The sequence below is a fragment of the Neopelma chrysocephalum genome, unplaced genomic scaffold, assembly GCF_003984885.1.
Source record: "Neopelma chrysocephalum unplaced genomic scaffold, ASM398488v2 Primary Assembly neopelma1_139, whole genome shotgun sequence".
Classification (NCBI taxonomy): domain Eukaryota; kingdom Metazoa; phylum Chordata; class Aves; order Passeriformes; family Pipridae; genus Neopelma; species Neopelma chrysocephalum.
The window spans coordinates 2,144,901-2,161,552 of record NW_020897801.1 but is presented as its reverse complement, the minus strand read 5'-3'; the positions used below and the strand labels follow the sequence as shown (position 1 = coordinate 2,161,552).

At 37.7% G+C, this 16,652-nt stretch overlaps 2 protein-coding genes across 3 annotated transcripts in view; one reads left to right on the top strand and one right to left on the bottom strand.

Annotated features, from left to right (window-relative positions):
* Positions 1-3,281: 3,281 nt before the first annotated feature.
* Positions 3,282-4,323, bottom strand: CAPZA3 (capping actin protein of muscle Z-line subunit alpha 3). The gene is given in 5 exon segments (XM_027699720.1): positions 3,282-3,493; positions 3,495-3,876; positions 3,878-4,011; positions 4,013-4,092; positions 4,095-4,323. Coding segments are annotated over 5 exon segments (849 nt in total). The 5' UTR covers positions 4,243-4,323; the 3' UTR covers positions 3,282-3,388.
* Positions 4,324-4,436: 113 nt separating this feature from the next.
* Positions 4,437-16,652, top strand: part of PLCZ1 (phospholipase C zeta 1) — a 47,466-nt gene continuing 35,250 nt past the window's right edge. For both annotated transcript variants that reach the window (XM_027699719.1, XM_027699718.1), the window contains exons 1-3: positions 4,437-4,565; positions 5,132-5,255; positions 9,052-9,286. In XM_027699719.1, the coding sequence (XP_027555520.1) occupies positions 4,552-4,565; positions 5,132-5,255; positions 9,052-9,286 (373 nt within the window). In that variant the 5' untranslated portion in view covers positions 4,437-4,551. The remainder of the gene's footprint in view (positions 4,566-5,131; positions 5,256-9,051; positions 9,287-16,652) is intronic.

Below are 16,652 nucleotides of genomic sequence, written 5' to 3'. Positions count from 1 at the left end.
TGCAGCTGTAAGCTGATGATGAAGTCCAAGCTAAGCTCTAATGTTACTGGCGTAGCAAAAATGATGATTTTCTTTGCAACAACAATTAATGGTAGATTCAAAAGCATTGTCAGAAATAAAAAATTTGAGCCAATTTGGCTTAGGTACATTTGTACCGACTTGATGATTCCAGTGAGTTTGCAAGCCTGTAAATGGAGTTTCAACAGAAGCTCTATTTTGTTTTGAAAGAAAATTGCATCTTATTGTGTAACTGTTCTGAACTGATGGAGTAGATGATCTTCTCCTTGTGACAAAGAACCATGGCCACTCAGTAACAACCAAAGATAAGAACAAAAAAGCAGTATTGGGAGCATATTACAGAGAGATAACTGATGATAATGTGTTTTTGCTGGCACAGAGCAAGTCTTTAGCAGGAGATAGTTATGACTGTAAATAGGTAGATAGAGCTCCAATTCCAGGTATGCTGTACTGGCTGCAGTGGACACCTACTGCATGATATAGCTGGACAACTTGAATTTTTGTTTTTGTTACACATGCCTATCCTTAATTTCTGTTCTTAAAATACAAGGTGCTGATGACAACAAAAAGAGATGGATTCACAAGCAGATATAAGAATGCAAATTGTTTTCAAAGCAGTAGAGAGAAGAAGAGGGCTATTTTAGGAATAAAGATAATGAGAGATGTCATGTATTCCCTATGCAACAAAAAAATCTCCTGGTATGGAGAAAAAAGTAAGAAGTTACAACCAAATCTCAAAGATATGCAGAGTCACAAAGGTGTACAGGCAAAAGTTCAGTCAAGTGTTCAATGCAGTTGTGCATCTTCACTTTCTTCTCATAATGTTTACTCCTCCCCAAGTTTCCTCTTTCCAAAAGAAATTAAAAAATTCCAAGTCCATCCCGGAGATTATAGAGGGAAAAATGACAAAGCCTGTATTGGAATTACCTTTCCCAGATTAATTTCATAGGCCTTGCGAAAACTGAGTGAGCATTTTCAGTCTGATGAGAACATTTTCTCTGCCCAAATTCCATCCCTTTGAGCAGCTTCTGTTGCAAATTCTGGTTTCACAGATTCCCTCTTCTACAGAGAAAGGAAATGGAAGGATAATGAAAAGTTTATAAGGGTAGACTGATAGAGAAGATAGGAAGACTGTGTAATCCTACAATATTAAATGTTTTTATTATTGCACTCTTTGCTACAATTTTGCCATAGAGAAACTGCATTTTAAAGAAGAGAGAATTGAGTTCTACAGTACCAGACAGTATATTGCAAAATGCCTTATATTTGCATCTCATTAGGTCTGGTGGAATAAACCTTGAAAGGGAAAGTCATCTAACTGCTCAGTCTTTTTCATTGTTCTCTACTGTTCCTTATTGCTTTTTAATGTTCAATATTTGTGTTTGAATAAAGGGCTTTTTCACAATCCAGAATTTTTAGTGCTTTGTTCCTGTTTCTGTTAGCACTTAAATTTATGTCCAAAATTTCATCTATTATTTTGTACTGCAGATGTGAACTACACTCACAACAGGCTATCTTCATTAAAGCATCCCTGGGTTGCATAACACTTTTAATAAATTCCTCTTACTTTCAATAAAGGACTAATCACATACTCAACCAAATTCCATGTAAGAACAGCTGTTTGGTCATTGAATGCTCTCCAGCAGCAACATGGGCACTAAAGGGCTGGATTGGTGTTGGATGGAACTCAGTAGCAGCTGTGGGGTGAAAAGAGAAATGACCCACAGGTAATGCAGCTTTCTCTGAAGAACCAAAGGAGCACAGAAAATGCTCTCCATGCTCCAACCTTCTCCCTATTCAAGTGCATGGTGCAGATTCTCTAACAAATGGGCATCTGCAAAAGGTGTTGTTAAGGGACATTGTTAGAAGGGCAGCAGCCTGCTTTCTGCTTGCAGGAAAGAAATCTGCATGATGAGTGTCTTCCTGCACATGGATTAGAACCATTGTGCTGAATGACCATAAAGATGAGCAACCAGATGAAAAATGTGCTCTAGTCAATGCAAATCTGAAGAATTTCAGTATGTATCAAAGGAAATATTTCATTTATTTCAGTTTCATTCAGATATTAAAAACACTGCAACATGGTCTTCTGCAGTAAGGCTTTGTAAATTAGTGTGCTCATTAAAAAAATTGAGCATGTGACTTAGTCATCAACAATATAGAATGATGTAGAAACATGTTTTTTGTATTAAACACCTTTTCATTGTTGGTTTCTCCAAATGTATAGAAAATGGAACCTCCCAAATTAGGGATCAGGATGAATAAAAAATCTTCATTTTTCTTAATCAAAAAAGAAACTTGAAAACAGCATTTTTGGATGATGTTTTCTCTCCCCAAAACCATAGCAATGCATAGTTCATGACTACATTTTTAAACCAAGACAATGAAAGCAATCATGACCAGTCTGATCAGTGAAGCTATAAAGCCACAGATGAAAGTGCATGTTCAACCCATGTGACACTGCAATTGCCATCATCAGTGAGGAACAACAGCAAAATCTTGTGCTTACATTAAAAACATCTAGCATTTGTAAAATAATATTTAAATGTTCGCATCAATATTTTTTAGAAGCGTAGTGTTTACATCACTGCTGGAAATTAACTTTTGTTTCTGATGAAACTGTAATTAAAAGTTATATTTACAGAAAACAGCAAAGGTGGTAGGTATTTGTAATAACTTGTGATAAATGTTAGGAAATAATCACTGTCATATTTTGAAAGTAAACCAAAATCACATACATTCCTTTGGCCTTTGTAAGGAAGACTGGGAGAAGGGAAGTAGCACTGCTTTATTCTGTAATGCCTCAGCACCCAGCACACAGCCCTGATCAGTCCTGAAATATCTTCTGCACTAGCTATAAGAAATTTATTCCTCCTGTGTACTGATCTCCCTTTGTTCATGAGGCTGTGTTAGGGATGTCTCCTGTGCATGCAGAGAGGTATGCACAAGCCAAGCCTGAAGGCTGAATTTACAGCGTTTCAGTACCAATGAAAAAATCTGGATATAATGTCCCAATATCTTTGCCAACCTACCTTACCAACTTTTCTTATCACCAATGCTTTATTTAGTATGAAGTTACATAAGCAAATGTCATATTGATTAAAATTACAAAGGAAAGTAAGAGTTTGCTTGCTGGCTCACCTATAGCACTGTTCTGCCTTCGACATTTTGACCATTACTACTATCTTTAAAAGCAGTTGAAAAGTACATGAAGTAAATGAAAAAAATACAGCAAATTATTTCCAGTCACTACAGACCTGAATTATTTTTAAAGTGGTAGTTGACTGATGGAAATTTCTGTACTCTCCTGAGTGATCCAGAAATAAACCAACTAAACAACCCCATTTTGTCTTTTTCTTCTTTTTTATATTTAGGACACTATATCAAAGGGTTTATTTTGGTACCATGGAGGCACTTTGACATTGGAGACACTGGTGTTCAGATGCTGATCATTCAATAGTTTATTCCAGTTCATTAAAAGTGTGAGTAACAGGGAGTTTCCTCGACAGATTTCCCCCTCATATATCCTCTGACAAAACCTGAATGTTTTCCAGAATGGCAATATGAAACTTGGTGTCCTCAACTTTCACAAGTTTCACAAAATCTGTGGCAAACTGCCTTTGGTCTGTCACGTTTAGAGTCTCACTCTCAGGCTTGCTGACATTTACATGGAAGTTGGCAACTTCAAAGCAGCGTGCCTGGAGGAAAAGGATCCCTGTAACATCAGTGGTACGTGAATCCAGGGCAAAAATCCAGCCTGACTTCCAAAGGCTGTTCCAGTGATTTGAAGGCTGATACTGGTGGGCCTCAAAGCAGGGCACAGACAGCTCCTCTTGCCCGGGGTGTTTTTGAGCACATAGCAGGAACGTGGCAAACCGTGTGGGCTTCCATCCCTTGGGATGTTCCCCCACATCTGCCATCACACTGGAACCTGCTGCTTCGCCCGCCCAGGTGGGCAGACTCAGAAGGGAGTTTATCCTGAGGGCCAAAGAAAGGAGTTTCCCCCTAAATTGTTGCAGTGGGTCAGTAGCACAGTGTCTCCGTTTATTTGGACGAGGGTGAGGATGTTGTTGTGGCAGCCTCCTGCCTCACCAGCTTGTCATCCCAGACCAGAGCAGACACACATCGGACAAGCTGGTCGAACTCTCCATCAGGACACTGGCACAGTTGGCTGAAAATAGGAAAGAGCTTCTCTTGATCGCACAGCTCCTTCCTGGTGCCCATTCTGGGGCTGTCCGAGGAGTGGGAGATGGCGGGTGAGGGCAGGCCACGAGGGCCTCTTTGCGCTCGAAGGGAAAGGCACAAGATGGTGGCGGGGGTGGAGCAGCAGTGGCTGGAAGGGGCCTGTGCTGGGCGCCTGCGGTTTGTGACATCACCAGAGCGGCACCGGGACAACACCGGCGGGATGGGGGAGCAAACATTCCGTGCAGTTCCGAGAGGGCACTGTGGGATGAGGAGCCCACTGCGAACTGGAGCGAGGTTCTGGCAACACCACTGCAGTGAAGGCACTGGAGCAGGCGATGCACAGCCAGCATGGATGAGAACAGATATCCTTTGGCTACTCTACCTCCTCTTCCTCTCCCTGTCCTGTGATAGCTGCTGTTGTGACAGCCCCCACATGCCTCTTCCCCCCCAGGCCTGGATCCAGCCTGGACACACATGGGACCCCCAGCTGGGTGTCAGGGAGGGCCGGGGGCAGCCAGTCCGGTCAGCCGGGGCCAGTTTGATGGTGGTTGGGTGGGCGCAGTGCTGGGCACACTCACTCCTTGAGGCTTCTTGGCACTCCCCACCGTTCTCTTCAGCCTCCCCCACATTTCCCTCCTCTCACTGCACCCTTTTCTTCACCCTGGCCATCCCCTGATTTCCCTCACACCACTACCTTTGGCCCTTCTTGTCACCGCCCTCCGAGTCTTTGGGAACGGAGCAAAAATCTCTCCTTGCACGTCTCAGAGCCTGCTGCATTCCCAGAGATCAGAAGACAAGGATGTTCTAGAGTATGAGAAAAGCAAAGCACAGGCTTTTTAGGTTTAACAAAACTAAACTTCTCCCCCTCTTTCCCCTATTAAAAGGCAATGTCGTGGGCCAGAAGTTTCCTTAAACTCATTTCTCTTACGTGGTTCTGGTCTATCATTCAGAATGATTTCAAGACTGGGAAAATTGATTTAGAGGGCTGCATGAGGCTGCTTGAAAAAATGCAGATACCTTTTGATGAGGCGCATGTAACACATATTTTCAAGGTAAGATATATGTAGATTAAGTAATTAAATAAGTTCAGAAGTTCAGTTACATAAGTGTCTTACATTCGCTGACTTTTTAATTTTTTTTTTTTGAGAAGTGTATGTCATGCTAGTAAAGTGTGCAAAATCAGCAAATAATTTTTGTTTCTGTGTAAAATAGATAACCAAGGGCTTGCATTAGAATCCAAATCATTTAAGTTGGAAAATACCTTTAAGATCACTGAGTACAACCATTCCAGCACTGCAAAATCCACTGCTAAACCATGTCCCTAAACACCACATGTACATGTCTTTTAAATACTTTCAAGGAATAGTGACTCAGACATTTCCCTGGACAGCCTGTTCCAATGCTTGACAACCCTTTTGGTGAAGAAGTTTTTCCTAATATCTAATCTAAACCATCCCTGGCACACCCAGAGGCCATTCTCTCCTGTCCTATTACATCAGAGAAAAGACCAACACCCACGTAACACCTTCTCTTTGCCACAACAAAATAGTGTAAGATGGAAAATACATAATTTTTGATTCTCAGGTTTTTGTAGCATGTCTGCACTTGAGAAAATTTAAAATATTCTAGTTTCATCTAATCCAGCTTCTTCTGTGATCAAACTAAGGAAACCAGACGGGCCTATCTGATCCTAGACAGAGCCATTAAAGCAACTTCCTAAAAATCCTTTTGCCAGCAGGACAACATGGACTTGTCTGAGTTGCTTGGGCTTCAGACCAACACAGATGAAGCACACATCTGTTCAATTCTTCGCTATACCTCTTCTCTAGGATTTAAGAGGTGTGCCTGAATGGATAGGAATTGCACTCTAACCCCCAAGGAAAGTATTGGGCCTAGAGATATGGAAGTGTTTAAGAGATTTCTGTAAGATTACATGATACAGCTAGAATTGGACTTAGTAATGAGTTAATTTAGTGTAGGGAAGAAAACTACCAACAAGTGGATGTTGTCCCAGTAAGCAAATAGTGCAAATTTGAGGGCCTTGGGACATCCTGGGTTTACATGTTCTTCAGGTCCTTTCTAGTACTGACTCAAAAACTCTATGATTTTTCTTTTTACCTCATTTTTTCCCCCAAAAATAGCTGTCGTAAAACTCTTTTCCTAAGGCAATGAAAACAAGTGGCTATATATGTGTGTGTGTGTGTGTGTGTGTGTGTGAGATACTTTTGAGAATTTTGTAACCACCTGGCTGATTGTGTCCCAGTTTGGCAGAGGAGAATTAACTATGGTGAGTCAGAAACTTTTAGCTCATGTCATGCTGACAGTCAGACAGGCAGAGGGAAGGCATTGTGATTTCCTCACTCTGTCGTGTTCCTCTCTCATTGTTCTCTGCCTTGTCAAGCCAAGGTAAAACCGGCAGCATGAGCTCAACGCTTGCTAAAGAGGCTTCCTGTGGTTTTGGAACTTGCACTGCATTGAGAGAATTGCCAACCTTGAGAATCTCATGGGAACTTAAAAGTGTTTCTCAGTTTCCTCGGTTTTCCATCTACTTTGCTTTCTGACAGAAATTTGAGAGAGATGGTCAGTTGTGGGTAGAGAAGAGAGTAATTATTTGAGGAAGTGACCTGCAAAGAACAAGTCTGATCTAGTTTTATTTAACATATTATACTCAGTAGCCTGATCTAGTTATTTGTAGCAGTATTGATAGGTATTATTTGCTATTTGAGAGAGATTTTAGTGTATTCAGTAGCTTGGGGGTCCAAATATTTCATCAGTGTAATAATATGTAAAAATACAAAGGAGTCTGAAAGGGAATCTTACTGACATTGTTGTAAGTAACTCCACATCAACAGTTAATCAAACGGTTATACATTAAAAATACATTTTATAGAAAACATAGTTTGTAAAGAAAAATCTGCTTTTTTTCTTGTCTATTCTCTTTAGTTTATTTTACTGTAATGCTCCTTTGAGCAATATCAGAATTATGAACATTATGATTTTTAAGGAATAATACATTTTCATATAATTACTCTCAAGACTCTTTGTCTAGATACTTCTTTTTCTGAATAGCAAACATTTGATGTGCGTTAATAAAAAGAATAATAAAAATCCCCCAAGAAGAAATTTATAACTATCTTTTTATAGCAACATGATTTTTATAACTTTAATTTGAAGAGCTCTCCTGTGGAGTATTGTTGCTTGTATTTCATGAAGAGGCAAGTGAGATAGAAACTTTAATTTTTTTGCCCAGCTTCTCTTCGTTCCAGTGCCTAAGTGAACATCTCCCAAGTCCTGATAGACTGTTTATTTCCAAAATAAGTTGGTAATTTCTTTTCCTCTTTAGCAGTAATGAGCAAATTTGCAGCTTTCTTAAAGATGTTAAAAATCAGGTTGAAGATATCAACCTTGGGGAATTTCTCAGTGATAGTGAAATGTGTATAATTAGCATTTGTATTGAAATATTTTCTGTTAAAAATGATCATTATTATTCTCTTTCACAAACTCAAAACAAATACTGAAGTACTGATATGTAAGATTTTTCACTAGAACTCCTCATGAAATTTACTTTAGTACTTGTTTCTGTTATCTAATATATTCTGACCCTACTGTTGTATTTATTCAGAAGTACAGTAGGAACTGCGTAGGAAGGAGCTGGTAGTATATCATTAAACTTTTAGGTTTTATGGTATAGCTTCAAAACTAATCTAACTTAGCAATAATCAAAAGTCTTGATGAAATTCTTGATCAAAGCCAGAGCTCAAGTAAGTAATTTCCTGTTTATGGACACTTTTGGGGAAGTAAGTGCCATGTTATAGATGCTGAAATTTAGCCTCTTTGGAAGTCTCAGTTTGAGAAGCCAACAATTAAGAATTTTGATCAGCTTACGGTGATAATCATTGAGGCAATTAGTTGCCATTTATTTGTGACTTTTATGAGCGTTTTTGTCATCGAATTTCTCTTAATTTGGCAAGTTTTAAGAATAATGCAAGCTAAAACGTTAGAAATATTTATATTTTGTATGCACAGTTACTTGAGTAGAAAATTTTAAAGGAAATATAGAATCATTAAATATGAGAAAAGTGTTCAAGGCAGAAACGGTAAAAAAGTATTCTACTCAAATTCTTTTGCCCTTTTAATCTTTGTAGTGGCTTTTATATTGAAACATTGAAATTAATTACTATGCTAACATTTTGTAAGCTCTGTAAAAACAAGCTTACAGTTGAAGAATTCTGAAAGTGTGAATAATTAATCTAACTTAAACAGTCTGGCTTGTTAAGAATAGAACATGATGTCATAGGTTATTATAAAATACCTTGTCTTCAAACTTTAATAGTGTTTCTTATCTGATGTGTTGAAAGACTTGGATCTCATGATAATTTGGTCATCCTTATTTCATTTTTAAATTACTGGTTGCTGTGTTTTGTATGGAAATTTAATGGACAGTATTTACAATATGGTCTAAATTGCTGTTGGTGAGGTATTATATTAAATATATTTTCCGCTTGATAACTTTTATGCTGCATATTTATTTTAATGTGCATCATTTTAGAGACTTTGCATAATGTGTTTTAATATTGCATACACATTAAATATAAATTTATTATAATTATTTAGATGCTAATTATGTAATACGGTCCATTTTAATCTGTATAAAATTTTTTACCACACAAAATCAAATCTAAAAGTTGAAGAATATGACTGATAACACACTGTTGCCTGAGGATTCTTCTTTGGTTCTTACTCTTATGATCAGTTACAATAAAGTGGTTTGTGTGTCTCTTTGTGTCATTGCCTATCTTTGTATTGATTGGTTTTTGTGGTGGATTTTTTGGTTGCTTTTTTTTCCAGAAAACAGTTGACAAACACTCAGGACACATAATTAGCATGGAAGACTTCAAGGCAATTTATCGAGCTATTGTGCACAGATCTGAATTTCAGGAACTATTCCGGGCTTACTCACCAGACGGCCAAATTCTCCCTGACAGCCAGCTCATTAAATTTCTTGTGAAAGAACAGTTTCACACTGAAGCCACTGAAACAACTGCCTTTGAACTTATTTCCAAGTATGAACCCATTGATGAAGGTATGCATGGCTTAAGTATTTGATATCTCTTATTTATAGAGCTTCTGCCAGTTACTGGGGTTTGCAAGAACCTCATATGTTTATCACTTTAAAAGCAATGCCTTTTTGTGTATTTATGATTTCTTTCTGTGTTTTCATTTATTTTCATGGTGCTATCCTCTCTGTGCTCTCTTCTTTTTTTCTGTCATTTATTTCTCTTTTTCCCTTGTCCTTCCACATATTCTGTTGTTCAGCTCACCGATGGTCATTACAAAACACTTCTAATTTGTTTTTTTTAGGGTTCTTATCCGCCATCTTGCTTCTCTGCTCATTGTACTGTCTTCTCTCCCTTGAGTTGTTTACTGACAATGTAGGGCCGCAGACAAGACTTGTCCCCTTGACTTACTTGCAGAATAAGCCCTATGAAGGATCTTCATGATCACCCTTTCTGAATCATGAGAATTCTGAGATGAGGAGAGGTTTATAAAGCTGTAACGTGTATTCTTCAGCTATTGAAAGCTGCCTCAAGTTGTGGTATAACATTTCTGCTGAGTTTCACTGAACATAACTTGAGGCAAAATTTGCAACTAAGCTATTAAAAGGACCTAAATGCATTTTATTGCAAGCTGTTACTTTGTTCAGTGGAATATGAATCTCAGATGTTTAATTTTTCAGTTTCCTTGGTTCCCAGTCTTTGAAAATGGGTGGATTTGATAACTGGTTATAAGAAATAAACCCAAGGAGAAGTATTTCTTTTGGGATAATAACCCTGAAATATCTATGCTGATCCTGTGGTGGAAGAAGAAAATGGATCACTCTGCCAAAGAGTTTCTTGAAGAGACACTTACTGTCCAGTAACAGCTACACAACATGTGATTCCTTATGCCTTTACTCTCTAAGGTTGCCTTTCAAATTAGACTGTATTTTATTGAATATATTCTGCTCTTTCTGAGGTCTACTATGTTTGCTAAGTAGTTGCATAAGTTACCAGTTTAAAAGGTTCTTTTTTTTTTGTGTTATCTGTTTTGACGGGAAAACTAAAAGCTATAACACAGTTAAACAAAGAAAAATCTTTAGTCCATTAGAAAACACATTTGTAAATATCAACTGGAGTTTCCGCAGGTTTAATTTAATGTCTGGTTTAAATTTCAGATGCTGAGCCAAATTCTTGTTTGTTTCTTCATCTGTGATAAAATTTGTTTGTCTTGTAATTGGAAATAATCTTGCTGAACGGAATAATAGCTGTATTGTTCAATGCTCCTTTGAGTGAACTAAAACTCCCACTCAAACATATTTATTGGAAAGTTCCAGTTATGATTGACACGATCAATGATTCATGTGGTGTTGTGATAGACCATTTTGTGTAAATGTTGTTCTCAATTTGGTATAGAATATTCTTCATCAGGATGATCTGTTGGACTCATCAGCCATCCTTGTCCTCTGAAAGGGAAAAGAGCAGATTTTGACACTCGATTGACTGGTCTGCTAATAGTAATAACCATTATCTGATAAACTTGATAGCACTCATATGTCAAGATTAAGATGAAAACAGTGACTAGACTTTATATACAGCTTTGATAAGTGCATCTATAGCATTTAGTACATCCCTAACATTTGTGCAGAGACAGAAGATTTTCCAATGTTATTGAGTCAGATAACTCTATTAACTCTCTGAGGGTACTGTAGCTGGTTCAGGAACAGTGTGGAATATGTCATTCTTCCCTTTTTATTGTACAATTTAAATGTCTAATGGGAAAATGCTGCATTAACAGACTGGGGTTTTTTTGTATGTGCTAAAAGCTTGCATTTTGGCAGAAAGAACCATTTTCGTGGAATTGATCACAAAATATGAATATGTGATTCACACCTGACAGTTGCGTCTTACTAACACCCAAATGTTAGTTTTATTTCACACAAATATTCCATTATCTCTCCATTTTATTATTAATTTTAAATAGAAGTCTTGAGTCATTAAATGAGGTTAAAGAAAACGTCAGCTAAATGCACCTTTTTTAAAAAGCTTGGTATATATATCTCTTTTTTAAAAAATTATTGCTCATCATTCAGTATTTACATGGATAAGATCAGAGGCACATTGAGGATAAGAAGGTGCATCCCACTATTATTTAGTGTAGTGCCATTCAAAGACTCTGCTCTTGTCTCTCTATTTTCCTGCTAAGCAGTACAAAAACAGGGCAAAAATACAATCCTGTCTTGAAAAACGTGCTTACTTTGTAAATAACAATATAAGCATCTGTCAGATAAAGAGTTTGAGTAATCAAAAATGTATTTGTGAATAAAAAGCACATTTTCAGTTTATTCCTAGGATATACAGTCTTTTAAACTTTGTTGGGCTGGTTTTGGGGTTTTTTTTTGGTTTGGTTTTTTTGTTTGGTTTTTTTTGGGGGGTTTTTTGTGTGTGTGCATGAATGTGTTAAAAGACAGAACAAGGTGGAGAGCGTTCATTTGCAGGAGAGAAAATTTGATCCCATTGGCCATTGCAAACCAAATTTCAAGAAAATCTCAACTAAGACAATGCCTGTCTCTGGATTTATGAGACATAAGAATTCAGGTGTGTGAAAGAGTGTATAAATATCCAGCCTCAGGAAAAGCTTTCAGCAGAAGAGGACAATTATGAGATATAAGCCCTTAGAAAACTCCACTGCAGCTCAGGTACTTTATTCAAGTATGCACCAATTATAAGTGTGGGTCAGGTGGAAAACAGACTGCAGAATATAAACTCAGAGTAGAAAGGGAATAACTGTATTCTTCCTTTAGTCATGGAAATATTTCTGTCTTTATTGTTCACTTAGAGGATGAAACTTCTAATCTGATGTTAAGTAGTAAAATTTCGTAGTATGAAATTCCAACTGATAATGTTTCTGCCTGACTTTTAATAACTGTTGAAAGCTTCCTTCTTCCAGTATAGCAGAGTAACACCCTTTTCTCTGGTTGCATTTCTCATGACTTCACCCTTAAAATTCCCAGCATACCTATTTGTACACATTTCAATGTTTCTGGTGGCCAAGTAACATATACATTTAATTACTAAGTTAACTATTGGGAAACAAAGAACACATACATACATTAAAAACATGGAAAACACCTTTCTCCCCATTTCCTGGTCTCAAATTCCACTCAGGCTCTTCTCATCCCCACTTCCTAGTCTCTACTTAAATCCAGACACCTCTCCTCCCACTTCTGATGGCTGCAGGTTGTACTCAGTCCCTTCAGTGAGGAAAAGGTGTTGCAGGAGGCTGTGGTCAGCACGTAGTGACGACTTATTTATTTTGTCTGCTTCAGCATGGATCTGCACAGGCCTCAGTTCCTTCAGGGCAGCAAACATCTAATGAAAGTTTTCATTTTTTTTCTTTCCATAAAGACAGAAAAATACTTTCAAAGTAGTTCCAAGATAAATTAGAAAGCAGATTGTAATAAACTCTAAAAATAATGTACCATGTAATCCAAATCTTTCAAATACTCAGGTTATATCTATAATTCCTCTCTGATATGACAGTATTTGCATATGTGGCAGAGCTGGAATTTACCTTAACAGGAGGAATAGGGAAAACCAATTTTTTTAAAATTAGATTTGAAAAAAAAAAATTATTATTAATAATATATATTCCAGACTATCCAAAAGAGGAAGGCAAGAAAAAAACATTGAACTTTGTAAACAAAAAGAGATGACAAGAGGACAAAAATATTTTCTTGCCTTCTCTTTTTCTTTCTACACCACATGGATATGTGTACACACTAACTACTGCTAAAGGATCCTGATGGAGATGAAGACTGATATTCTTCTCAGGAAGAAATGTGAGGTCCTGATGAATGTATCTTTTCATTGCAGAATAGTTATGGAGATGAATTCCCACTTCCTCTAATGTAAAAGGAGAAAATATCTGTAAATGGTCAGAAAATAGTACGACTGTGCTAATCCTTAGAATTTAAAAAGCAGATCCTTCCACTTCTAACTGGTTTTGGTATCTTCATCTGACAAAGATAGGACAGAGCTCTGAATAAACACAGTAGGTTTTCTCCCCTGGTATGAGAGGGGTGAACAAATAGTAGCAGTGATAAAAAATTAAGTGTACCATTATCTTAAACTCTCTAAACTATGACTTACCAAACATCATATTTCTGAAAATTTATTTTATCAAGTGGTATGTCATTTATGTACACGTGAAGGTCTTTTGCATATCTCAATTCACAGAGCTGCCCATGCTGCTAGAACTGAACTGGGCCCATGGGAATCTCGTGAGGTTTAACGAGACCGAGTGCAAAGTGCTGTACCTGGATGGGGAGAATCCCCACTATCGATACAGGCAGGGGGATGAACAGATCAAGAGCAACCCTGGCAAGAAGAACTTGGGGTGCTGGTGAATGAGAGGCTGGATGTGAGCCAGCAATGTGCACTCACAGCCCAGAAAGCCTAGAGTGTCCTGGGCTGCATCCATAGCAGTGAGGGCAGCAGGGTGAGGGAGGGGATTCTGCCCCTCTCCTCTGCTCTGGTGAGACCCCACCTACAGAGCTGCCTCCAGCCCTGGGGTCCCCCAGCACAGGAAGGACATGGACTTGTTGGAGCAAGTCCAAAGGAGGCCACGGAGTTGATTAGAGGAATGGAGCACGTCCCCTATGAGGAAAGGCTGAGAGAATTGGGTTTGTTCAGCCTGGAGGAGAGAAGGCTTTGCAATGACCTAATTGTGGCCTTCCAGTACCTGGAGGGAGCCTACAGGAAAGATGGAGAGGGACTTCTTGTAGGGGTGTGCAGTGACAGGACAAAGAGGAATGGCTTCAAACTGAAAGAGAGTGGGTTTAGATTAGATATCAGGAAGAAATTCTTCACTGTGAGGGTGGTGAAGCACTGGAACAGGTTGCCCAGAGAAGTTATGGATGTCCTGTCCCTGGAACTGTTCAAGGTGAGGCTGGATGGGGCTCTGAACAACCTGGTCTAGTGAAAGGTGTCCATACCCAAGGCAGGGGGGGTGGAACAAAATGATCTTTAAGGTCCCTTCCAAGCCAGGCAATTCTATGACTTCATGAATTGTTAGTGCAAAGCTCAGTTTACAACTTTGCATTTTTGGTAGTTCTCCAGAACCATGATGGTGACCACAGTTGCGTGCAGTTCAGTGACACCAACTAGAGATCCCTGAGAAAATTAAATATAAGCCAGTTTAATGTAAGGGCCTGTAATGAGCTGTGTAAAAACAAAAAGATTTTTATTCCTTTGATTAGAAACACGAGTGGAATGTTTTACTGAAGTCCAAGATCTTACATATGGACTAATAAAGTAATAATATGTTTTTATTTTGGGGGGATTATGGTCATGAACTTATTTATTGACATATAATTTCTCTTCAGGAGAATATTACAGTTAACTTTTTTTTATGACAAGAACAGCCAGGAAAGCATCATAAATAATTCAGAAAATAAGCAAAACTTTGGAAAGTCAATATTTTTCACTAATTTAGAAGATAAATGCAGGGGAATAAAAAGTAAGAATTATTACTAAATAAAAGTAAGAATTGTTAATAAATAGCCACTCCCCCCACAAAGTTCCCAGCTTGATGTTTAGTTACAGAGATAAATATATAGACCATGAAAAATAAATAAAAAACAGATATCATTGATGAAAAGCCTTCACTTCAAAGGAATTGTCTACAATTCATGTAGTTCATTATATACAAAGCATCCAGAATGAATGTATTCTGTTTTGAGCAACATGTAAAAAAAATTCAAACTGCTTTTTAAAGACCCAGAAGTAGAAAGTTAAACCAGTTGCTACAAGCATTGAACAATACAATGAGTACATGTGGATAAATCAAAGTCAGGATACCAAGTAAGACACAATTATCAAGAGTCATCAGGGTAGCCATGTCATTCTCCAAATATATTATTTAAAAGAAGACCAAAGAAATTCCTGATGCACTACTAAGTACAACCTAGTGGCCTAGATTGTAGGGAACCAGATTAAAATCTCAGTCAAAAATAGGGATAAATCAGGGTAGGACACGCTTAAATGACTTATTCAGATCAGTGAAGAAAGGTTGACAAAGCCAAGTTCTTAGAAAATTGACTGTAACAAGCTTGACTAATACGGGTTACCTTTGAAGATATGTGGAAAATGGATGATGAATTGAAAGACTGGGAAAGATCAAATGTAATATCTATTTTAGAAAGGTAACATCCAAGGAACTAGACACAGTCAGTTACCAGAAAAAAACCTGGAACAAATAACAAATATGCAATGAGCTCTAAGATGGTAAGGATGAGTAGCAGTTTGTCAGGACATCTCATGGGGAAATAGTATCCAGTTTTCTTCTATAAGAGAGTAGCAGCACTAGTGGATAGAGGAAAAATGAAAATTCTCAGAAGTCTAGGAAAACTTGACCTAAACAGCAAGATGCCCTGAATTGGATTTGTTTCTTCTGGAAAGCAGTGGAATGAGGGGAAGTGCAGTAGCAGTCTTTGTCTGTCAAACAGACGAAGTGTGAAGAAAAAAGGAGAGAGGAATAGCATCAAACAGAACAAATATTTTGGGCAGCAAGGAAGTTTCAGGGTAAACTTCTGTTTCCAAGTTATGTAAAACTTTCTAACAGTAAGGTTACTCTGGTGTTGAAGTGGTTTTACTGGGTTGTCTGGGGATTCTTCATCAATGGATGACTGTAAGAATAGCTTCAAACAGACTTCAATAGAAATTACATTGGTTTGGGCTAGAAGAAGGATGAATGTATGTATGATGCTGAGTGGCTTTCATCCTTATTTTCTATTTCTATTTATAATTTCGAAATGTTCCAGGTTTTCTTGTTCAAAAACCTGTGTAATTTAGAAATAATTATTTTCTATAAATTCTCATTCAGGTGAAAAGCTTTCAGTCTGTACACATACTGAAGATCAATAATTGCAATTCTAGCTCATACATTCTGATTCTTATAGCTGTATTAAGAATTAAGAGGTCACAAAAGGAGTTTTTGTGCAGGTTTTTTTCCTTTCTTTCTTTCCATTCCCCCCCCCCCAGGTTTGTATACATGCATCTGTAAGTTATTGTTAACATAAAGTAATCTTGTATTACTTAATGCTTATATATCACTAGCCAACCATGATGACAAAATGGTTATTTTACAGTCAGAACTGGGCAAAATCCCTCACTAATTCAAACTATGTTTTGAAGCAAAACTGACTTTTGGGATTATATCATTTGCAAAATGATTACATTCAAAACATGACATTGGGAGCAGCAGTTGGCAGTGTAATGGCTCTACTTGTCATTAAATCAGTTAAAACCAAAACAAATGGGATGACTATCACTGTTATGGAGGCAATTAGCTCATTTTGTTATAAATGCAGTAATGTAATAACCTTGATTTGCAATTCATCTGTCTGGGCA